This window comes from Manacus vitellinus, unplaced genomic scaffold, assembly GCF_001715985.3.
Source record: "Manacus vitellinus isolate BGI_N305 unplaced genomic scaffold, ASM171598v3 scaffold_44_pilon, whole genome shotgun sequence".
In the NCBI taxonomy this organism is placed as follows: domain Eukaryota; kingdom Metazoa; phylum Chordata; class Aves; order Passeriformes; family Pipridae; genus Manacus; species Manacus vitellinus.
The window spans coordinates 1833489-1857751 of NW_021940565.1; the positions used below are offsets into that span (position 1 = coordinate 1833489).

Consider the following 24263-nt stretch of genomic DNA (forward strand, 5'->3'; position numbering starts at 1 on the left):
AGGACACTAAATAAGGTACACATGAAGTCACATGCACTCTCACCCACCCACACCCACAGACACACACACAGGTTTTCCTCCCCTGCTTAGACCAGCGAGACTTTGCCCTTCACACCCCCCCAGCGTGAGGACAGGGACCCCTCTGTACATTAATGAGTCCACTAAAAGTGATGGAAATCATCCCAAGCCTGGCTGATGGGCCAAAGCAGGAGAATCTTAAAGCAGATTGGGATTCTGCATCTCCATCCTGGAGTTAACACCACCTGAAGCTTATAGAAAAGAGAAAGGAGATTTGTAAGCTCTTTTTCCCTTTTGCTATCAAGGGACTTGGGAGCTGACTGGATATGTACCAGCAAACAGAATAAAAAGAGCTGAGGGAACCAATTTTTTCCCTTGTCTTCTTATGATGGCACACTCTGACATTACTTGGAACATGAGGAAAATTTTGAAGGTGTGGGCTTATGGAGAAGAGAAATGGGGTTTCTAAGTTATGAATATCCCTTTCACATGAGGAAGAGATGAATCAAAGATAGGATATTTGTCCTTGATAGGCATTAGTCATCACTCAGTGCTTTCTGAAGCTTTGGTTCAGTCATTATTTCCTTGATCAGCCCCTGGTTTAAGGGGAAGAGCCACAGGCTGTCTATTTTAATTCACTTCAGACTGACATCTGGCATAAAAGAAGCAGCTGGTGCCATTTTTTTGTTTAAGAAAAATATAGTTTTGCTTTAAATAACTAGTCTGCTTTCCTTCAAGAGAGGCGAACTGTAAGAGCAGCAACGAAAATAACTGTGATAGACTCGTATGCCTCAGACAATACTTCTGCTCCACTCTGGGCTCTGGGATGATGTTTCCCGTGGAGGATGTTATCTGGCACAACTTTAATGGGCAAAACACTTCTCCTACACCAGCCAGTGTGATTACAGCTCCTGTCACCACTGCAGCAATGGCATCTCTGGATACGCCCACTCAGAGCAATTTTCCAGGCTGATGGAGGAGAGTGGGGAGCTTGGATTTACAGGATGTTGGCTACTCTGGAGTTTCTTCATGAGTTCTGACATAAACTGAAAGGACAACAGCACCAGCACTGGAGGAGCTTGTGGAGAGATGTTACCTCCTGGAGTCACACTCTCAACAGGACCAGCCCTTGTAGCCATCAGGGAAGCCTGGGGATTGTCCTCACTCCCATTCCTTGGCACAAACATCTTGTTTCTTCTGTGTCCTCCTTTCCTGGCTGTATCTGTGACCCTCCCCACCATGGGGGGCTTTGCTGCAGAGCCTTGTCCGGGGTGCATCAACTGGCACTGGAGGTCAGCACCATCCAAGCCCACTCAGGAGGTCTGTCAGGGGCTTGTAGAGAAGTACCACAAGGCAGTTAACGTGGCCTTCTGTCTTCTCTTTAAAAGCTGTGACTGCATAAGCCTCCTGCTGCTGGCTCTCGCATCCTGGGCAGCACTGGGATGCTTTTTGCATGTGCAGGCGAGAGAAGGCTGAAAGTGAGGAAGGCAGGGCCAGACAAGGTGGCCACTCTTCACCCCTTGCAGGACTTGTTTGATGCCACAGTGTCAGGAAGCTGAGCTGCCGGTTGGCAGCAGTGGGATCACCAGTTGCAGTGACACTGGGTACAACTGGGGCCACAGGCCATCTCAAGGGGAACTATTTCAGCCAAAGCAGCCTGTGCCCCTGAGAGATCCCAGTCCACCCTGTGTTACACAGGTGTATTAGACAGTGTCTCTTGGAAAGGGCAGTTCTCCCAGTCTCTCCTCACTGTCGGTGAGGGAAGCTTTGAATCCTCCCTTGCATGTCAAGCCCTGAGAGTGTTTCACCACAACACTGGGGGGTTTGTCCTTACCCCCTGGGTCAGGAGGGGGTTGTATAGGTGATGTAACTCTGCTCCACTTCCTATGGCCCAGATACCACCAGGGACAGCCACTGGATGCACAGCTGTATATCCTTTCCTTCCATTTTTGATTCCTTCCACAGCGTTGCACAGGTTTCCCCAGACACCTGTGCCACTGCACCTTCTTTGCCAAGTATCTTGTTTGCCATAAAGCTTTGGGCTGTTGGAACTACTGCACAACATGATGAATCATGGCAAATCCTGGGCATTTTTCAGACATCTCTCATTGCTCCCACTTTCAAACAAGTAGCACAGACTTTTGCCTGAAGCCACTACAGTCAAATTTGCAAAGCAACATCCAGACCTTGAGCATTGTCTCTCTGGACACACAACATTAGGGACATCACGTACCTCAACAATTCCAAAAGTTGTGCCACTGAGCCTGAGTGTGGCTGCAGAATGCCACATCTCTCACCACACTCCAGCCCCTGCTCCTCAGGTGTCCTTGCAGGGGCAGAGGACAGTTTAGAACACTGGCCAGGACGCCAGAGCATGCTGCTCCTTCTGGCTAGTCCTCAGGGAAAGTTAACTGGAGATGATATTTGCCTACCAAAGACCTGGAGAATTCTGTTCCTGACTAAACAGGTACTGAAAAGCAGATTTCCCTACTGAACATAAAATTTGCAATTGTACCGTATTTGGACCTTAGTGTCTTAAGAGACCACACACCTCCAAATAAACCAAACATGCTTACCACCTCTATCTTGCTCCTAAAGCTATTTGTTCTAATGTCCTGCACAGCATCCTCACAGAAAGCCTCAAAACCTGTTTCCTACCTAGTTCACAGACAGTAATTTTTAATATCTAAGCAGGCTTTTTGTATCTCATTCCAAACACATCATGCTTAGCTTTAGAATTCACTCTACCTAGTTTACACCACACTACACTAAATCTTTATCAGCAGCTTTCTGATGTGACCAATCTACCCACCACCCTCATACAGAGCAGAGGTTTAAAGCCTCTGGTCTGTCGATGATGGAGAGAAGGAAAAGATCCGTGGGGTCACTTTCCAGGCCTTCATAAAATTAAGAAAACAGACCTCTGGTCTGTAGGCTCAAATCCACAGACAGGCTGTCTGCTTCTCCACTAGAAAATATTGCAAGAATCCAACAAGCTGGAATGGCAATGCCGTGGAAATGGGGCCATCAGATGGTAGGAATTATTGCACAGCACAGAGGAGGTGCTACACCACTGACATCTGCACAGAGTCTTCTCCTGCAGCGGCTATCCAGGCTGTGGGAATAGGGCCAAAGGACACCTCACACCCCACTGCACACCCGGACACCCGTCCTGCTCACTCCATGCTTCCCTCTATCCTGTTTGAAACAAACACCCTGCAGCAGGGTCTGTGCCTTTAGTAGATGGCATTGAACCCACAGTGGACAATCGGTAGGTAACAACAGTCAATAATCAGTGAATAATAAAAACATAATTGTGATTTTTCATGTTGCCATGCGCTGGTCAGGTACTACATGAAAAATACCATCTACCGTGGCAGACAGGTCTTGTGCTTCTCTTACATCTCAGCAAGGGGCAGGGGGGACATTCTTTCTCTTGGCTCTCTCCCAACAGCCGACAGATCATTCCTGAGAAGCCACCAAGCCTGTTAATGTCTGTGGCAGCCAGGAGCCTCTTCGTGTTAGGTTTTGGTACAGTGCCCAACACAACGAAGCCTGAACGACGACTGGGGTCCTGAGGCTGAGCTACAGCACAAACAAATAATATTAATGAAAAACAATCAGTCGCACTAGAAGACTTGTCCGACCACATCCAGCGAGAGCTTTTGGGATTACCTTCCTCATGAGAAAGTCTCAGCTCCTGGGCAGTCCTATGGCAAACAACTCTTGGTCTCCTCCCTGAAAGGTAAGGGGCTGTGACAGGGTAGCAGCTGGTGTCATAAGGTGTGCAACCAAAATCAAAAGGTGAGCTGAGTTTGCTGATGGTTTCTGCGCTGAGAAGCAGCATGAATCATGTGCCTTCTCCTTCTCTCTCCCTCCCCTTGGTCTCTGGGTCCAGATCCCAGCAGCCAGTGTGGGAGACACTGCTTTGGGCTGGACATGGCTTCACAAGAGTCAGAACTGCCTTTAGGGCCCTTCCAAGCACAGGGGAGAGGTGAGAGCCAGGGAGATGTCTGGAAGGGTGGAAAGGTGCCATGGTGTTATTTACACACAAACCAATGCAGTAATTTTAAAGGAAACCTGCCTTCCCAACAGATGACCCCGTGACTGGAGAGAATTGTGGGTTTGTGCTAGAGGGAGGCAACAACTGCAAGAATGCTACTGCTAACCAAAAAAAAAAAAAAGCACAGAAAGTCAAAGAGTCTTAATACCGTGCCTGGATCATGATCTGGAAGCCTCCTCTTCCCCTTCTCCCTCTTTTCTCATTCCCACTGCTTTTAACACCAAGAAATTTTCACATTTAGACATGGGTTTTGGCTGTTGTGGGAAGCACATGGTTTCTGAGGGCCCCACAGCTGCTCTAGCTGAGCCTCCTCTGGGTTTGAGACAGCAGGTCTGTGTAAATTTTGGATCTCAGGAACCTAGGATACGAGTCTTTCTCCATCAGGCTGTGCACCTTCCCCTGAGCTTGGTCAAAGCAGGAGAGGGAGGGCTCCTGCACATTTCTTCTTGTCAGCTCCCGTGTCTGGAAGTCTATGTTCACCTGGGAAAAGTAGCAGAAGAGAGTTTGGTACTGAGTGACCAGTTTGCCTCCTTCAAACGGCGCATTCCCTCTCAGCCGTGGCTGTAAAACAGCAGCAGAACCAAGGTCCCACCCTCACCCGGGCATAAACAGCCCCCACAACTCTGCAGAGTTTAGTGCTCCTAAATGAATCCTGCCCCAAGCCTGGAAAAGTTGAACTGGATTTATAGTGATCTGAGCACTTCTGAAATCAAATTACTTTTATTCAGACTCTTATGCAGCACGTCATCCGAAAGTGCTGATTCAGCCTAACCTCTCTCCTGCCAACCATGGTTTCTCTATTCCCTTTATTCTTCACAACATGCCCAATATACAGCTGAATGAACTTTTAACTGGGGTTAAACTATTAGTACATTCTTATTAAATGCTTTCAAACTCTGTTGATCTAAAATAAATTGTTTGATTTTTCCCATAACAGCTTAGTGTTACAATATCTGGAGCAGAGGCTTGAAAAAATAAACCACCCCAATGTTATGACTGCCTTTTGTTTGCAAAGCCAGCTAAGGGAGTTTTCCTGTTTTCTTTCCCTAGCGAAGCAATCAGCATTTGTTAGGGTTATTGTTTGGGAAAAAAAATGGCTGAAAAGTTGGTATTTGTTGTTACTAACCCAGTGTCCAAACTTAAAGGAGCCTGGAAAGTAAAGCTGTCTGCATTATTGTGCATGACAGCAGCACAGATTAACTCTCTGCATTGCTTAAGGGTCATTCAAGCTTGCCAAAATTATAACAGTGTTAAGGAAATTTCACAGCTGGACCGAATTATAGGAGACCCCCCATCCTACCTGTACTCTACATTTGTAATCAAGATTCAGCCCTCCAGTCCTTAAAATCTCACCCAGCTTCATGAATAACAGCAAGAAGACGCTAACGGAGAGCAGTGGGCATTGAAGTGTTCCCTGAGACACCCACACACTTTGGTGTAAATCTGGGTGCTCCTCAGTGGCCTTGCAATAGCCTTCCTAGCCCAAAAATAGAGTAAAACGAGCCCTTTTAGGGGGCTCCCCTCTTGGGCACCTGGATCGTGCCAAGCACCCGTGCAGTGGAGCAGAGGCAGTAAGTGCAGTGAGGCCCTCGTGGTTGTGTTGTGAGTACAGTAACACAACCCAGCATCACGACACAGGATCTGACAGCTGCATCTGCCTGTCAGCACTTGAAAGAGGACTTAACAATTCCAGGCTCTGCGTTGTGACTGCACTTTTTGTTCGGCTCGGAGTTATTGTTCGCGTCTTTCAGGAGGCCTAATTGAGTTGGGAGTTAGTCAGCAGATAAACACTTCTCCCTGGAGAGTCAACACGTTAGTCATTCCTGGGATTATTCTATGCAAGGTGTCCTGTGAGGAATGAGCCCAATAGCCTGCTCGAGGATTGATAGTAAATGAGAGGAGCAAGGTGAAAATGCTTCTAGGAAGCTGGAAGAGGTTAGGAAATGTAGGTTGAGGCTGCCAGTGAACTCTCTGGCTGTGACTAATTTAGTATCATCAAAGTGGTTGCCCTCACTGAGGATGAGTCACCATGAGCAGAGGCAGCTGTAGCAGCCAGGATGGCAGTGCCACCCTCCTTATCCACTCATCACCATCACCTCTGGGAGGGGAAGGAAGGAGGGAGGGCTCCCTGGTACCCCCCAGGTCCCCTGTGGGGGAGATGGACCTGCTCCCCTTGGCGCAGGGATGCCGTGCCAGCCCAGGGTGCTGGGATACCCCCTCACCTCTCGGGGAGCCTGCACGTCGATGAACTCCTCGAAGATCCTCTGGGCCTTGGCGGCCAGCTTGGCTGCCGAGCGGGTCTTCTTGAAGTCCTCGCAGGCGAGCCAGAACTCCAGGTTTTCCTCGCTGAACTCGGTCTTCAGGAAAGCACGGAAAGCGGCCAGTCCGTCTGCAAGAGAGACAGTGGGGAGTTACAATGGGAGGGGAAAGAAGGCAGGAAGCTGCCTCTTTAACAGACACCCTTCCATCCAACCCTTCCTACCAAAGACGATTTGATTTTTCTCCCAAGGTCTGAGATCCCAGGATGTCCATAACTTACACTGCTGCATCAGGTGAACTCTTTTGAGCTGCCACGAAGCCAAACATCATTTGATGTAGCTCTGAAAAACTGTTTTCCTCAAGACTGGGACACTGAACCTTTGAAAAGTTCCTCCTGGAATCATCAAGTTTGAAAGGTACCATCTCTTTGCATCTTGTGCATCTTAATGGAACACTTTGTAACATCCTGTCATTAAGAAAAACCTTTAATAAAACACGGCAGCTGTGGACTTGTCTCCTATGTTTTCTGTCACTTTGCTTTATTGCCTTGTGCCATTTTTGGTTCTTATTTAAACAGAGGAAGGATCTTGGAGAGTCTGTTAGAGCTACAATAAACGGGAGAGGAAAAGGACGTGGCATAATTACAACTTGTCTGGTCGGTGGTAAAAGTGTTCTTATCACTTGCTAATGCTTAGCAATTGTGGCATTTCAGTAATGTAATCTGAGTCAGCCGGGGCAGATTAGAAATATGGAGAGATTTATTAGGCAATCTGTGTCCTCTTAAACCCCTGCCTGGGCCTATTTATGGACACAGCCATTGTTTTTTATTTCCTTTCCCTGAACGGCACCAGCAGAGTGGAAGTAGCTGGAGGTTTCATACATACCCTTTCTCCCTGGGATAAATTTATCTCCCAATTATTTTTCCAGTAACATGTTTCTAACTCTTCCCTGTCTTTTTCTATAGGGTCTGAGTTTTTGTAGTTCATGACTGGAAAGCTCTTGAGTCAGCATTGGCTACTTCCCAGCAAGTACCTAAAAATATTGCTGGAATCAGGAAGGCACTTGGCAAGGTCATACTCCTCTAAAGGATGAGAGGAGCAGCATTGTACAGGATCTGACAAAGGTTGATGGGGGTTTGTAGGACCTGAACTCCTGCAATGCTGTGGGTTGAGGACTCCACCTGCTCCTTTTCTGCTGTGGGAGATCTTGGCAGTGCTGCCTTCCCTCCTTTCTCCCATGGCAAGGACATGGAAGCTGCAGTGCTTGGTATGGATCATTTTTACACACCCACAGCAAGCCCAGGCCCACCAGGGACAGGGGCTGGCCATCTCACAGGACCCATCACAAACTCCCTTACAGCTTTGTCCTTGTTTTCTTGCCTGTACCGGGTAGGTGAGGAGAAACAGCAATCACAGAATCCTACAAGGCTTTGGGTTGGAAAGGACCTTAGATATCATCTAGTTCCAACTCCCCCTGCCAAGGAGAGTGAAATGTTCTTTATATTAATAGTGCCAGCCAAGAACTGTGCACCTGACTACAGATAGTACAAACATTTAGTAGTAAGCCAAAGAATTTACCACAGATCTATAAATGGCTACAAAAAAAGCAGACACTGAGCCTATAACTTGTGGGAATTGTTTTCTCACACTCTTGCTACACACAAAACAAATCATAGAATGACAGAATCACAGAATGATTTGGGTTGGAAGGGACCTTAAAGATCATCTTGTTTCACCCCCCCTGCCATGGACAGGGACACCTTCCACTAGACCAGGGCTTCCAACCTGGCCTTGAACACTTCCAGGGATGGGGCAGCCACAGCTTCTCTGGGCAATCTGTGCCAGTCCCTCAGCACTCTCATGGGGAAGAATTTCTTACTAATATCTAATCTAAACCTACTCTCTGTCGGTTTGAAGCCATTCCCTCTTGTTCTGTCACTCCGTGCCCTTGTAAAAAGTCCCTCTCCATCTTTCTTTTCGGCAGGGCTGCTTTTGGTCTGTTCATTCCCAGCCTGTATTGACAGTAGGAGTTGCCCTGACCCAGGTGCAGCATGTTGCACTTGGTCTTACTAAACCTCATGAGATTTCCACGGGCCCATTTCTCAAGCTTGTCCAGATCCCTCTGGGTAATCCTAAAATCTTTCAACAGGCTATTCAGATAGTTCCTTCTATATGCTGTATATGCTATATATAATATGTTATGCTATATATAATATGTTATCTATATGCTATATATAATAAATATGCTGTTCATATGCTATATATATATATACATGTTATAGATCTTTAACAATGTGACACTACCCTGTTTCTCCCTCCGTGTCCTAATCTTATTCCTGCTTCTTGTGTTTCTGGTAATCATTTAGTACGTGGAGATATTTTTCAGCTCCTGCTGAAGCCTCAAGCCCTAAGAAATGGCCCTGGCTATTGGGCAGCAACAGACAATCCTATTTCTGGCTGCATGTCAGTCAGCAGAGACTGCCTAAGTTCTCAAAGGGAAAGGCAGAAATGCCTTTGGTCCTGTCTGCCAGCCAAGACCAAATTAGAGGCTAAACCCCTCTGTTCTGGGTTTCTCAAAGCTCCTTCAATAACAGGCTCTGTGCAGTAACTGCTCCATCATCAGTCTGGGATCGGTAACAAAAATGGATACATCTCAGCTGTGCTTCTTCCTTCTGTCAGCCCCAGATATAGCTGTATTATTCCAACTCATCCTGACACTTCTTAATTAAAGGACTTTTAGGAGAAGATCAAGGCTCTACACTGCTACAGTGAACAAAACCAGAGCTCTTGTCCACAAGCACTGCAGAGCAAATAACAGTGCAAATTGTGGGTCCAAACCTGGGGCGACAACAAGATGACATCAGCCCTGAGAAGTAGAGCAGAGTGCCAAAGGCATCTCCAGGAACAAGGCACCTGTCAGGACCATGCTGCCCATGGCTGCTTTGAGCATCTCCGTGGGGAGATAAATATGATGAAGGAGAGGGATGTTTTAAGGCTGCTCCCCTTCCTGAAATCTGGGACACGGAAACACTTTCCAAAACCTGTGTCCCCCTTAATGCCTATACAGTTCACAGGTCTTGTGGAGGAGCAAGTGGAGGACTAGAGAACAGAGCAGGGAGTCTTTGCAGGAGGGAAAGGAGAGGATATAATGGCAGACTGGCAGGTTTCAGAATGAAGAAAATAAAAAAGGGAGAAAGTTGCAGTTCCTCAAGATCTGTGTCATTTTATATATCCTCAGCTCCTAGGATGCTTGACATTAAATATTCCAGCACCCAAGCACACTTCTATGACTAGACAGCCTCTGCTGTGTGTCCCTGCAGAGATCTTGCTCCCCTGGCTTTATTCTCCCCCCCTTCTTTCCTGTGCAACAGCTCCAGTGTCCCACCACTGACAGAGAATAATTTTCAGGAATAGGAGCGTTGTGTGGAAGTATCAGCTCTGCAAAATATCATCTCTGACAAATATAATATCAGAAAAATGTAATATCTGAAAAGTATCTGAAAAATGTAAGAGCTGGAAAATATAATTCCTGCTGAAGGAAAGGAATATCATGATTGACAAGGAGAGAAAGGCGTTTGCTTCAGCCCTGCCCCGGAGAGCAGCCGCAGCAAGTGTCCCCTGGGACCAGGAGGTTTCCATGTGCTCTGCCTCCTGCTCTCATGTCAATCAACTCCTTTTTATCTTGAAGTAAGTTTAGACAGCGAATGGATAAATAGTAGTGTCTGGCTGTTCCCTGCTTTTTCATATATTCCTGTCATGCACTCCTCACAGCTTTCGAGGAGCTGGAAGTGATGAGGCTGAACCTGTGAGGACCTTGCAGAGGAGGCTCTGGATGCTGTAGAGGTCATCCTTGACTCCAGGATGCCTTGGCTTTCATCTTTAGTCCTTGACTGCCTGCCAGCACTTACAGCTGTGCCTGACAGCCAGGTTTGGAGATGGGAGCCCAGAGGACTGGTTGGTAAATCAATGCCCACAGGTATATTGTGGAATAATGACAAATCTGATTGAAAGGGCAGGAGGACAATTAGGTGTGGGGACTGCTACCACCTGAGCTGGAATTTGGCCTGGATGTTTACTTTAATCTCCTCCTGCACAGTGAAAGCTCTCCAGGAAGGGTTACTCATGAATGATCAGCGTTTCAAAGCTCATCCTGTGCAACTGGACCAGCTTTTTGCTAGGGCTACCAGGACTGGATTGGAGTGTGGTATGAGCAGGAGAGCTCCTGAAATAACCTGGAGTGTGATTCCAAAGGGATGCTTTATACAGAGAGCACAGAAATTAAAAGCAGTATGAGAAGTCTTCAGATGCAGCAGCACAAGATATCCCTAACACATTGCCTAAAGGCATGGCCATTCAAGAGGACAGGATGTACTGGGTAGAGATGCACAGCCCTTCTAGACAACTACTGGGCAATTATTCAGGAATTTGATTCAAGAGATTTGCTTGAAGCCAAAGGAGGAAATCAGTACTGATGGATCAGGTAAGTTGAAGGTGAAGAAATGGAGCTCTTTACTGAGTCTCAAGAGTCTGAGAGAGAAGCCAAAAGCATTTGAGTTTTCACTTTTGCAGTGTAAATAAATACAAGCTTCAAAATGCCCTGCTCTCCATTTAAACAGACTGAGAAACATGCAAGAGGATTGCCAGGAAGGATTGTGCAAGTGCTCACACATTACCCCATCCCAAGACCTTGCAGGTCACCTGTGAATCAGACAGTGACAGGAATTTGTGTTTTATAAATGGGCAGTGCCAGGCAGCTTGATGGCCATGTGAGGACAGGGACTCAGGAGCTCCTAAAATCCCGTTCAGACATTGCTCTTCAGGACACAGGGAATGAATCCTTTCCAGCAAGAAGGGCTGTGGAGGAAAGGACTGAAGTGGCCAGCAGGAAACACAAGGCAGGTCTTAACCAAGGCAAGCCTCAGCAGAGTGAGGAAGGGCCGAGATTAGTGGCCTAAATCACTCAGGCAGGGAGGCTTAATAACCACGCACCTGCCACTGTCAGAGCAAGAAAGCAATCAACAATCATTAATTTAATGCCCACGTTTCACTCCATCAGCAGACTTCGTGTAGGGAGTAAAGGTAGAGTCCCTGTGGCTGCTGGGTGAACGGATTAGCTCCATGGAGCATGTTGGGTCCAGGGCTGGAGAGACAAGGTCGCACACGTACGTGCTCTCGCTGCTGCTGAGCAGTGCTTTGTTTAATCTTAGCTGCCTGTCACCAGCACAACGCTAATTCTAATGCTGTTCTGGCTTAGAAAGAACTAGAGTAGGCTGGGATATTCCTGTGCTGTGTAGGAAGAGGAGGAATGTGTAGACAACAGAAGGAGGAGAACAACAATAAAGTTTGGGCAGAAGAGCACGGAGATCACAAAAAAATCTGGAGGGGGGGGGGGAATTCACCCCTGAGATAAAAGTGGAAATTCAATGCAAAGGTTCTCGGTGTCAGACGCTTCGCTGAAAAGTGAATAAGGGTTGAGGACAGACTGTCCTGCTGGATTCTGGACAAAGGACAAGCCATGTGTCCAGCCCCGCGAGGGATGCAGAATGAGACATGCTATTGCTTGTGTTTCCCTCCAGCAGCCTGTCAAAAGAAATCGTCATCTGGCTGACCAGGCTGTACCTCCTGGGCACGGGTACAGAGGGGGGATTACTCCTCAGTTACTCACACGCATGCACACACACTCTGGGGACCCCGCTGAGCTCCTCTTCCCTGGGAGCCATTGCTCTGGCACAAAACAGGGAAAGATGCCAAAATCTAGCATTTTAAAGCTTAAAGCCGCTGCTTTTGCTCCCTGGGCACCCAAGGAAACACGCTGCATACAATCTGTCTCTTGCTTTCTCAATTCCCTGAGAAGAGTAGGATCAGACTCCTCTCTCCTGTTGCTTGCTCAGAAGCCCTGACCCCAGGGAACAATGCTGTGCTGTGCTTGCGTCTGGCAGTGAGCTCAGACAAGGCTCCTGATGTAAAAAAGGGATTGTCTGCCTGACCCCAGGGTTTCAAGTTGATTTGCTTTACCCATTAGCAGAAGCAATTAGGATATCATTGCACTGACCTATCCATCTGGGGCTGTCAGTGAAACGGAGCTGTGCTGCATCCCCCTGCTCAGCACTGCTTACTCCAGGAAGGATGAGGGACGCTGGATCCCAGTGCCAGTGCAAAAGGAAGGTGGGGGTGCAACAGGGAGAGCCCTCCTGCCTTTCCTACTCGCAATCTCTTGCAAATGTCAACACGAATTACCCTTTAAATGACTGGGGAATTAATCCAAATCAGACCACTCTATGCAGAGGGGCATTACCCAGCCTGGGAATCTCTGTAGAAAAGCAACTGCTTCAAATCCCAGGGGTTTTCAAGCCAAGGTGCCGCAAGACAGCGGCAGGTCAGGATCAAACATCATCTACACAGATCATCCATTAAAACAATGTGGGGAGAGAGAAACAGGGAGCTCCACGGGGCCATCACACTTCAAGAGATATTTGGCAAAAGTGAGCATAAAATCACAGAACGGTTTGGGCTGGAAGGGACCTTAAAGATCATCTAATTCCAGCTCCCCTGCTGTGGGCAGGAACATCTTCCACTAGACCAGGTTGCTCAAATCCCCACCCAGCCTGGCATAATGACACTCTCTGTAGAGTCTGTATAATGCATGAAACCTATTCAGGTCACTTCCATTTAGAAACCTTTTGGAGACTCATGAAAGAAAGAAGGGGAAGAAGTGGTGTCTGCTCTGAATATGAGGGCAGCCTGTTCACCTTGGCATTTTGGAGAGTCTATTAGGGAGCTCTGAACCACTTTCTTGCTCCTTGGAGCAATTTTTCCACCTGTCCAACCCCTTGCAATATTGCCCACAACGTCTGCCCCGTTTTCAGCTGCTACATCCAGCTCCTGAGTCCTGCTTGAGCAGTCCAGGGTTTATTTTCCCCAAAGAACAGGAGGGCTGGAAGGGACCCGAAACCTCCGTAACTGCAGCAGAAAACACCACACAACCCCCTGAAATCAGCATCACAATCTCCTTTCCAAAATAAATGAACTGTCCATCTAGTGAAGACAGAGTTTACGACAGATGTGTCAGGCAGAAGTGATCTACCTGCAGATGCTGTGAGCCTCAGGGGGAATTCTCCCTGAGCCCAGCTGGTGCTCAGCCCATGCCCCCAAGCATGAATTTTCCCTGGCTAATATTGTTCACCTGAGCAGTCACAGGGAAATTAGAAGACAGTTCTGTCCTTTTCTTGGCACTGAAAGCAGAATATTATCTGGCAGCTTCACTACAGACAAATGCCAGCAGGCCAGGCACTGCTTTTTTACTCCCAAATTTTGGCAGACAAGGCAAAAGGCTCCCTTACCTGTCTAATATCAGCACATCTCTAACAGCAAAAATGCAACTCATACAGTATAATTAATTTTTTGAATATATGTTCTTCTCTCCTTTAAACCACTGTAACTAAAACAACATTTCTGTTGCAACAGAGCTTTTTGTAGATGCATCATTATAACCCTTGGTTGCCAGGCTGGCAATTCCAGAAGCTTCAGGTGCAGAGCAGTTATAACATATTCCTTTAGAAAGTAGTTTATTAAACAACAAATTTCTTTGTCACCAATCACCAGGCAATGTCACCGTGACTGCAGATAAAAAAAGATTAATTTAAATTTTAAAGATCACCTTCTGTTGCTATTAGGAACTGAATATTTTTCATTAGTGCCAGAGAGTTATCAGAATTACTTTCCGTTCTAGAGACAGGAAAAATCCTGATAATTCATTTATCACTCTATAAGCCTAATTTATTAATAAAACCAGACACTCTCGGGGAAGCTGTTGGACAAAATAATTGAACTAAGGTTTGATTCAGCATCTGCAGTAGTCACCCGAAGAGGGAACAATCTGTATAAATGTCAGGGCATAGACGGGTAAATTTGCTGGGTTTTGTAACCAAAGCATTTTTGCTGCAGTCTGTATCTAATAAGGAGAATTTCAAGTTTTACATCAGTGAGGGAGGAGCAGGGACTCAAGTTCAGGATGGTAACAGTGATGTGCATATCCTGTCCTCCTCCTCTTCATCCCCCAGGCATCCCATAGTCTCTTTGGTGCATTTTCCCCCTTCTTGTTCTGAATTTCCACAAAAGAAAGGTTCCCTCTTAGCCATACCCAGCTATACCATATTTTTTTTTCCTATTGGCTGCAAGAGCAATGATCTCAACTAGATACTGCTGCTAAAATTATATACTGTTTTTTCTGCCTTGGTCAGCCAGCCTGTTCAAAGTTGTCACTTAATTCCCTGCCAAAACTGTTGTCAACGCAGCAGAAATCCAGCAAAATTACACATTACTTAATAATATAATTCTACACTTATATTTTAAAATGTAAGTGCAGAAAAACCTGAATCTCTAAGCAAGCCAGACAGCTCCTTATTGCAATGAAACAGTTCACCGCCCACGTTGACTTTTCCCCAACCTTGTCTCACTTGGGTTTTATTCTCCAATAGAAACACATGAATGAGCCCATACTGTGAACTTCTCTTTCTTGTTTATAATTTCCCAGCATGAAAATGCTGGCAAAGCAGAATCATATTTGCTGAACAGAACTGATACAATTGATCTGTTGAACAGAGCGAGGTGGGCTGATGATAGGTTGGCATGAGTTTTCTGGATGGGAAATTTTCAGGTCTGCATTGATAACTGTAAATTAGATTCTGCTCAGGGCGACCACGGATGATTTCTCCGCGGCAGAGCGAGTTGTTCAAGGTTACTGAAGCAGGCAGGGTGTTGTGTTGTGGTGTTCCCAGCAAAGGCTGCACCTCCACACAGTGTGGCTGCACAGCAGCTCAGAGAGCAGATGCAGGGAGAGGGGAACAGACTGGAGTCGTGGATCTCGGGGGGATTTAGTGAGCTGAGAACCTGCTGTGTGCCTGGGTGGAAAGGCTGGACCCAGAGGCATGTGCTGAAGGATGATCTGCAGGGTTGTAGCCTCGGGGTCCTGCCTCCAGTACACCCCCAGGGGCTGGAGAAGGCTCGGGCTGAGCTGTTGTGGGTTTCCAGGAAGCAGCAAAGCCAGGAAGGAAACACACAAAAACCTTTTAAGCAGAGGGCAGGTCCTGCCTAGAAAGGGTGGTGACCACTGGGTAGTGAGCAGGTGTCCAAGGCACCCTTCCCCTGCTAGGCAACACATACTTTGCCCTAACTACAACAGGTATTAAGGGTACAAGAAGAAAAAAAAAAAAGTAGAATTTGATCTCTACTCACATTTATGGGACAAAAGAACATCAAAAGAGTCTGCCCATCTTGTTGCTTCTTCTGTTGAGAGCCTTCTGTAAAAAAAGGAAGAGGCAAGTTGCAGATAACCCGCAGCTGCTGATCCCCTCTGGAGCTGTTTGGTGAGGACACCAAGGAAGGCTGGAATTCTTCTCACCTGTCTTTGGAGGTCTACAATGTACAGGTCTCCAGGTGAGCCAATGACCCTGGGTTTTCTTTAGAATCAGTGAGGAGATACTAAGGGACTTGCAGAGACTCAGCTCAGTTCATCTCACAGCCCAAGATAGGCAGGTAAAATAAGCCAGAAGAATCACACTCAAAAAGGGACCAATTTTCCCTTATTGACTCTAAGCAGAGGCCCAGGGAACAAGCTCAGGTGCAGACATTTACATTGTAAACTCCAAAAGTCAAGTGAAATGAAACCCACTGCTGCAGAAATGTTTATTTCTCTCGCTTGCCTTTCAGGGGAAGATTAGACCTTAGCTCAGGTATAAGCAGTGACTTGTGATCAGATGAGTCCCACCCCAGTCATCTCAAATCAGGACTCTGGGTGGTTGGAAGCATCTGTACAAACTATCACCCAAATTTTGGCAGTGCTTCATAGCAAGGCTCAGATGAAGGTGACTGCGAGCTGAAATTGCCGGTCACCTCTTATACCAAGCCAACTACTCAGGCTTCAATTTGTGATGACAGAGGTGTAAATTACATCCTCAAGTAGGTGCAAACTGTCCCACATACAGCAGTGGGGACTCTGCACATGCCCTGTCTCACGGGAGAACTCGTGTCAATGATCCAGGTATTTGCTGAGGCAGTTCCTGCTGTATCGGTGCTGTTTTGGTGTCCTCCTTCCCCCGTGGCTAAAAGAACTGGTCACAGCTTATACAAAGTACAACAAAAGGAAGACGATACAGGAGGGGGTGGTGGGCAGGGAGGGGAAGGACAGAAGTGGTGTTGGGGTGGGATGCTGCAGCTATACTCACTTCAAAGCCCGGTTGGGCTTGTCCGGAAGAATAGCTGTGAAATCATTATATGAGTCTGATTTGTGAGACAGGCAGCCCAGGCGAGTCCTCATCCCTCTGTTCCTGTGGTCGATGTGGGGGAGCAGGGGTGTTAGCAGGGGAAAACCAAAGAAGATGATGATTACACGTCTAGCCAGAGTGGCAAAAAAAAAAAAAACACCAAAACAAACCCAGAAAAACCTCAGTGACACTGTGCCTCATCAGACCTGTGTCCTTGACTCCCTCATCTGTGGGAGTGACCCTGAGACATCTCCAGTAAGATGTCAGGCAGATGCCAAGGATGGACGCAGCACCAGAGCAGCTGAAGGCTCACCCACACCAGTCATTCAGCTGCTCTGACTGGCAAAAAGGCTTTTAAAGGCTGCACTTTGGGATGGTTTCTTGGAAAGTTCTGCTCTGGTCAGGTGTGGGAGGAGAGCAATGGGCAGCAATACAAGAAATCAGTCACCCTGTTCCAGAAGCACCAGAAACAGCACAAATACCAGGGCTGGAGGACAGGAGGGGGCTGGAGGAAGAAGAATGGGAGTAAGGCACCTGCAAGGTGAGCCTGTGCTGCAGAGCCATGAGTCCCTGGCCAGGATCGATCCTAAGCAGCTTCTTTAGGCTCAGGGTTACATAAGCAGGATAAAACTGCCTCTTTCCTGACACGCTTACCGAGGCAGAAAATGGCTTTATTGCTTTTTTCCCTCTGAATTTCAAACCAGCCCCAGAGCCTTCCATCCTCCGCCAGCCCCTCACGTCCTTGCCAGTCCCTTCCCGGGACAGCAGCCGCAGCATCCTTCATTACATAACCCCGGGATGGGCAGGAACACGAAGGGAGAGGCAAACGGAACACGCACATGCATCCTACGGGACTGGCACCATCTCCTCTCCAAAACATATAGGGACTGGTAGTGGGTTTACGTGGGCTCTAGGAGGGCAGAGCCTCTGATTTCTCTCTCCAGCCCAAGGTCATCTCTTCTACCAGATTCCCTGGAAATCAAATCAGGCCATTCTCTCCTCTGGACCATGGGAGGAAGACTTAGTGACTCAGTCTCCACTTCTCAGCTGCTGGACCTACTTTCGAGCTGGAGGAAGCCCTTCTCCAAGCCCAGCTGCCAAACAGATGCCGAATACTTTCTGTGGCTGCAGGAGCACAGGATTTTTTCCCTTCCATATGTAATTCTTGCAGAACACTTCAGCACCAGTGCCTGAGCCAATCTGTAGCGCGCCTGTTTCCCCCTTCTCCTCCCGCCCTTCGGAGAGCTTCTATTATTGCACATTTTAATGTAATCTTAAAGCAAATTAAATGTTAATTAAATGCACCGAGTGTCTCCCTGGTGCAGCACAGGCAGCTCGCAGCATTTAACAGGCACAAAAACCAGGAGATCTTCACTTGCAGGAATTGTTGCACAGCCTCCAACTATGGACCCACGGCCATGGGCCCGGGATGCTGCACTCCATAAACCCCAGATATCAGCACAGAGAGTGTCACATTCCCAGCTGAGCATGCTGGACCTGCTGTGCTCAAACAGACACCGAGTCTCCTATGAGATCCTCCTGGTACCTTTCCTGATGCCTCCTACCCCCAACCTTTCTCTTCCCTGCTCTGTTTGCTCTAGCAAGCTCACGAATTTCCCAGCAAGAGGTGTGACACACATTACCGCAGTGCTGCTCAGAATTCCCTCTGATGCCTGAGATCAAGGGACTGCAGCAGGGAATCAGAGTGTATGGGGGGCAGAGACGCTGCGCCACGGGCAAGGAGTTTGTCTGTCTCTCATGGAACACCCTTCTCTTGGTGAGGACTTCCAAGACAGGACACAGGAGAAAGAGAGGGAAAGAAACTGGGTCCGCAGGAGATGGAGAGGCAAGGGAAGGGCAGGAGGGAAGAGGAGACGCTGCAAGAAGCTGAAGGGCTTGCTGGACAAGATAGAGAGCGACAGGATGGGCAGGGGTGAGGGGTGCATTGTGTCTTTCCAGTTACCTCCGTGGGATCAGTAAGGCAGCCATTCAGGCATCCAGTTATGGTTAACCCTTTAACTGGCTGGCTTGGACCGCAGTCGGGGCTGTTTGCAGGAGGCAGGAGTGCAGGAAGGAGGGATTTACTGTCTCATGTCCTGGCACTTAAAAATATATCAAAGGATCCTCTTTGCCAAAAACAAGGAGGGCCAGTTGTTCTCAACCCATTTGATCCTTGCCTCCTAGCGCGGAAGGTCAGTTTTTCAGTGGAAGATGTTCAGAGTTGAGGGATGATCACAGAGGAGAGACAGCATTTCCTTCTAAGACCAGGACCTTGGGTTAAGTCCAGCTTCAGGTCTAAAGAGGTTTGAGTTTGGCGTCACAGCTCACCACGGAGCAGCAGGAGTTGGCATTATTGCACTCATCATTCAACACCTTTGAAGGTCTCTCCTCAACAGGCAGAGCTCCGGGCTGACCTCGCTAAGAAGGCCAAACTACCTCTTGTCCCTGTCCCTCCAGGTCATGGCTGGTGTTACTGGCCAGGCATCATGGAAAAGCTGGCACTGCAAATAAAATAACAGGAGGACTTCACGCATCTGCAGGTGCTGGTCCTTTCACCATCACAGGCTCAAGCACTCACACAAAAATGACTCAAGGCAAGCAACTCCTCTTTGGGGTGGTGGGAGCCTGTGGGGAGCCACCAAGGAGATGCACAGTCTGCAAAGGGGAGGGAAGGAGGAAGGGAGAGAGGGAGACTGGGGATGGCGGGGTTCCCATAAGCCTTGGCACACAGGCAACTGGTTGAACAAATCTCACAGAGAGTGAAGGTGAGATCCACCAGCCAGGACACGAAAGGGACAGAGAGCAGGACTGCACAGTGAGCACAGGGTAAAGGTTTCTGACTTGTCAGGACAGGGCCAAGCTCCAGGTAACCTCCATGTCACGCCCTCTTGCCCACTGGGAACAACTGAGGAGGAGACAGAGGAACTGATGAGAGCAGGGAGGGTGTGCAAGGAGTCAGGACCCTGCTCTGCTGGGGCCTGGGGAGATCCCGGAGCTTGGGCTGCCCAACACAACATCCCTCTTAAAACCTGATTACATTAAAAACGCACAAAGCCTCTTCCCCACTAAATTAATGGAACTGGGATTGTGCTACATGCCACTGAGTGCATTCCCTTAATCCCTACCCTGACCGGCTGCTTCGGATGCGCTTTAACTGAAATCAATCCTTGTAATTCCTTAAGCCCCTTTAAATTTCCTCATTAACAGCCTCACCCGCATGTGGGGCCACAGCACACAGTTTCCTAGAGTCCAGCAACCCTTGCTCCTCTTTCCCACTGCTGCTCCAAATCGACAGCTGGAAGCAGAGCCGGGTGCCCTCTCCCTTGCAGCCTCCTTCAGCAGCCCGATTTTTGGGGTACTGTTATGAAACAGCCTTCTGCTCACCCCCACTCCCACCCACTCGCCAGCCCCCACAGCAACCACCTGCACTGCTGAGCAGCACCCAACTTCCCCGCAATCCCAAAGTCTGTCTGACTTCAGGGATGCTGAGACCTACATTTCCCATGAAGGCAATCCCACTGCTCAGCTGACATACCCACGGATATTTCCTCTGATTGCAAATAAAGCCGGCGAGGTATTACTTTAAAATGTAATCTGTGGTGTCTGGCACCGCAATAGGGGTCCTGGTGAGGGTTTTTACCTCCCACTCCATCATTCACCCTACCTCCCCCTCCTATGAAAGGACCCCGGTCAAGGAGAATTGCCAGTCTCATCATGGATGTGTTTTGGGGGTTTCTCCTTGGGAGACAGAAAGGGAGGGGTGTGATTAGGACATTCAGGTTGTCAAATCACCTGAGCAAAGATAAAGCCATCCCAATAGAAAAAAAAAAATAGCAGCACAAAGGTTAAAAAAATAAAAACAACAAACCCAAACCGTGAAATCTCAGGGGCTTCAGGAGATTAAGACCATCCATCCGTTCACATGCAGAGAAATCCAGGGAAAAAACGAGCACAGAGGCATTGCGGACAGACGGACACAGAGATAAAGATACTCACTGCCTTTGACCTGTCCTCCCTGCCGGTGGGTCTGTGCCGACAGCGTGGTCAGAGAGGCTCTGGGGAGAGAGCAGAGCGTCTTCTTCAGAGACAGCCCCCTGCCCGGGGCGAGAGTCACACCTCGACACCCCTCCCCTCCCCACCTCTCCCCCAGCAGCAGCAGCAGCAGCAGCAGCAGCAGCAGCAGCCGCGCCGCTCAGAGCCGCTCTCCCATCCAGCCGAACCCCCGGCAGCCCAGCCCGGCTGCGCACAGCCGGCTCGCAGCGCTCCGCCGAGGAGCCCCCGCATCCTCCCGCTCCGCCGCATCCCGCCTCGCCCACCTGGCAGCAGAGCCCCAGCCTGTCCCCCCGCGGGATGGGGGCCCGCCGCGCACGGGCGGAGGATGCCAGAGGCTGGCGGGGAGCATCTGGGGGCGGGGAGGGGGGGATGCCTGCGAGAGCGCTCGCTGTTGTCACCCTCGGTATGTCGGAATAAAGCGCCCGCCTGCATCGTTTTAATCGGCTCCTCAGAGGTTTTGGGGAGGTTGCCGCTCTCCCAGGTCGCAGATCGCCAGGAGTTGCCACAGACAGAAGGGGTGGGAGAGTTTAATTAAGGAGCCCGGGTGTCAGCAGGGCCAAATAAGATTTTGGCACAAGGCAAAGGAGGACCTTATTGCCGGGCAGGGGATGACAGAAGGAAAAATCCACTTAGCAAGCCAGTGATGTGACAGACCCCTTGTCTCACCTGGTCTGTGCAGTCCCGCTTGTTCCCTGCAACCTCCCTCAGTGCCCTCCACCCCACCCTATAGGCTCCAATGCCTTTTTTTTCTCCTGCACCTGCCTCCATCCTCCAGGGGATGTGTGTGGGATGTCCAGTGCACCCCAGTGACTCCAACAACAACCTAACCCAGGGCACGGACAGGGAGGGGGCTGCAGCACAGCCCCCCAACTCTGGGCTCAACCCCACCATCAGTGACAAGGTCTGGGTGTCACACAGGCTGCCCAGGCACTGAGAGGAGTCACTGGCTCACTGAGAGCTCAAGCCATGAGATATCCATTGCTTTTTTGATCCTGATAAAGTTGACTGACTAAAAACAAAAAAATAATAATTTTTAAAAAAAGACTTCTGCAGTTAAATAAGCCTTTTTGCTGTAAATTTGTAGTCACCTTCCTCTCTGCTAAAACACTGCTGACCTTGGCATCCTGGTGCTACAAGCAGGAAGCATGGCTTAAGATAGCACATTATCACCAGGCACCATCCCTGGGGAAAGATAGAGTCCTGCAAAACCTCCTACAAAAACACAGGGATCAGCAGCACTGTAGCAATGGTCTCAGGTCTCCATCATCTTGGATGCTCTCCTTGACAGCTCAATGTGGCAAGGAAATATTTGCCTTGTTCTCAACCTCCCATCTCAAATCCCAGTTCCTGACTGGGATTAATCATGTCTCCAGTTATCAGAAGACAAGCACTGAAGAAATGCTGTGGCTGGCAAAATCTCCTCTAAACCACAGTCAAAGGTTGAGGTTCATCTTATGCCTCTGCTCCCACAGGCTGGTTTGCTCAAGTTAAATAACAGTCAGCTGCAGCCCTTGCCCCAAACCCAAGCCAAATTTAACACAACATCACCAAGGGTTTAACTTCTAACGTGTCCTTTTTGTTTTAATATGTTATTTCCACGCTCCCAGGTTCTCTCTGGGCACCGCAGGGTGTCACAAGTGACAGTGTTTTCATAATACTTCCAGGACATCCCTCAGAGCTCATTTACACCACAGATATTGTGGGGTGGAAGAGGTCAGCAAAATGGTCAATCAACAAAGCTCTGAATAATTCTGGTCCATTACTCAGATACTTTGATACTTTGCTGCAGTCCCAAACAGATCAAAAACTTTGATCCACTAATTCTGGATGGGATAGGTCAGTGGATCACAAAAGTGCTCCCATTCCTCCCCCTGCTTTTACACCAGTTTTATATATTGCAATCTCACAGCCATCACCAGTATGAGTCCCCCAAATTCCTATTTTTCTAGTACATCATTAGAACCTTTTTGTGACCTCAGTGAGATCCTGAGCAACATAAATGACTCTGAATATCATCATTTTTTTCTTCTAAAAATCTCCTGGGGCAGGTGTGAGTTAATAGAGAACAAGAATAAGTGAACTGTTCTGACACAGGCACTATGGGAAATGTAATTAAATTGCAGATAAAGAGAATTATGGGGTTTTTATAGTGTAATATTTTAGAAAGCTTCTGAGCAGTAGGTTTATAGCAAATTCCTTCTAAAATAGCCCTCCTGCTTCTGACTACTCTGTAGCTTCTATTTAAATGCTTTTAATAAAAAAAAACCTCATTTTGATATTAGGCTTGAATCCCATCCAAAATTTTAAATCTCACCAAAAATTACTCCAAAGCAATTTCCTCCTGACCTGCTGACAGCAAACACACAAGCAGTGAACACGTGCAGCACTGGGAATGTTGGCTGTCCCTGGGGGGGAAGGAAGGAATTTGCCACTGTGTTCCCTGGACATTAATCTTCTCCCTCCCCAGGGTTCTTTTCACCATCCCTATTGTTTTCAGTGCCTCCCCACCTATTCCATGTGTTTTGACCATTGATCATCACTCAAATGATTTTTACCCAAAAACTTCTTCCAGACCAAACAGCTCCACCAGCTTCAACTGATGCCCTTTTCTGCCACCCAAATGAGAGATATGATTATGTGGCCTGAAGACATCTCTGCCTTCCAGCACGGCTGGCCTGACACATCCAGCAGGACCAGGAAGGCAGCTTTGGCTGGTGGTCATGTGGCTTTTGCCTCTCCAGGTACAGGGATGCTCCTCCTGGAGCTGGCAACTCTTCTCTGAGCTGGAAGATCAGAAGATGTTTACACTGACTGGCTCATTTACTTGGCTGTGGGTTTGCCTCAAATAAACCCCTTCACCTTGACATTTAAGTGGACTTCTCCCTATCTTCTCACTCTTGTTCTGTGTCCTCGGGGGTCTGCTGCTGCTCTGGAATGCCATTATTTTTTGTTTAACGAGACATCACTCTGAGCCTGATGCTGTCGCTTCCACTTCTCATTTTTGACTTCGTAGCCTTGTCATATTTACAGCGATCCCTGCCACAAGGGCTTTGAGCTTCTTTGGGTCGTGTTTGCTCTTACTTCGCAGCTTTTGTTGGGTCCATGGCAGCATCTCTCCTTTCTGGTGCAGTGCTGCAAGGAGCTCGTTCGAGGGGTGTGCTTTCACAACCTGCTAGTCCAAGAGGATTTTCTACAGGATTTCAACTATCCTGTTGCCTCTGAGATCTCTCCAGAAGATGCTCAGCAACCTGGTGTAATGGAAGGTGTCCCTGCCCATGGCAAGGTCTTGGAACAAGATGAGCTTTAAAGTCCCTTCCAATCCAAACCATTCTGTAATTCCATGTAGGCTCTGTGACTGCAAATTGCCAGTTACACAAGGCCAGCTGCCTCCTACAGTAGTCCTGGCTTTGGGAATTCAGGTGGGCTGCATGCTGCAAACCTGCAAAGCCTGTCTTTAGCTTTAGCTCAATGACAAACCTGCAGCCACAGCCCCCTTCTGTTGTATTCCAAGGGAGCTTTGGTCTTTTGCTGGAGGACTGGAAGGAACAACCACCCTTGACCTGGAGTGACACTCTGAGCAACTCTCTTGTGACATGAAGTGTCATTTGA

The 24263-nt window shown here is 48.3% G+C and overlaps 1 protein-coding gene across 1 annotated transcript; it reads right to left on the minus strand.

Moving 5' to 3' along the window:
* Positions 1 to 705: 705 nt before the first annotated feature.
* On the minus strand, positions 706 to 21003 carry RGS8 (regulator of G protein signaling 8). Its single transcript, XM_018079107.2, is given in 7 exon segments — positions 706 to 4561; positions 6304 to 6470; positions 15574 to 15638; positions 16563 to 16664; positions 20598 to 20656; positions 20918 to 20952; positions 20955 to 21003. Coding segments are annotated over 7 exon segments (660 nt in total). The 3' UTR covers positions 706 to 4378.
* Positions 21004 to 24263: the final 3260 nt, after the last annotated feature.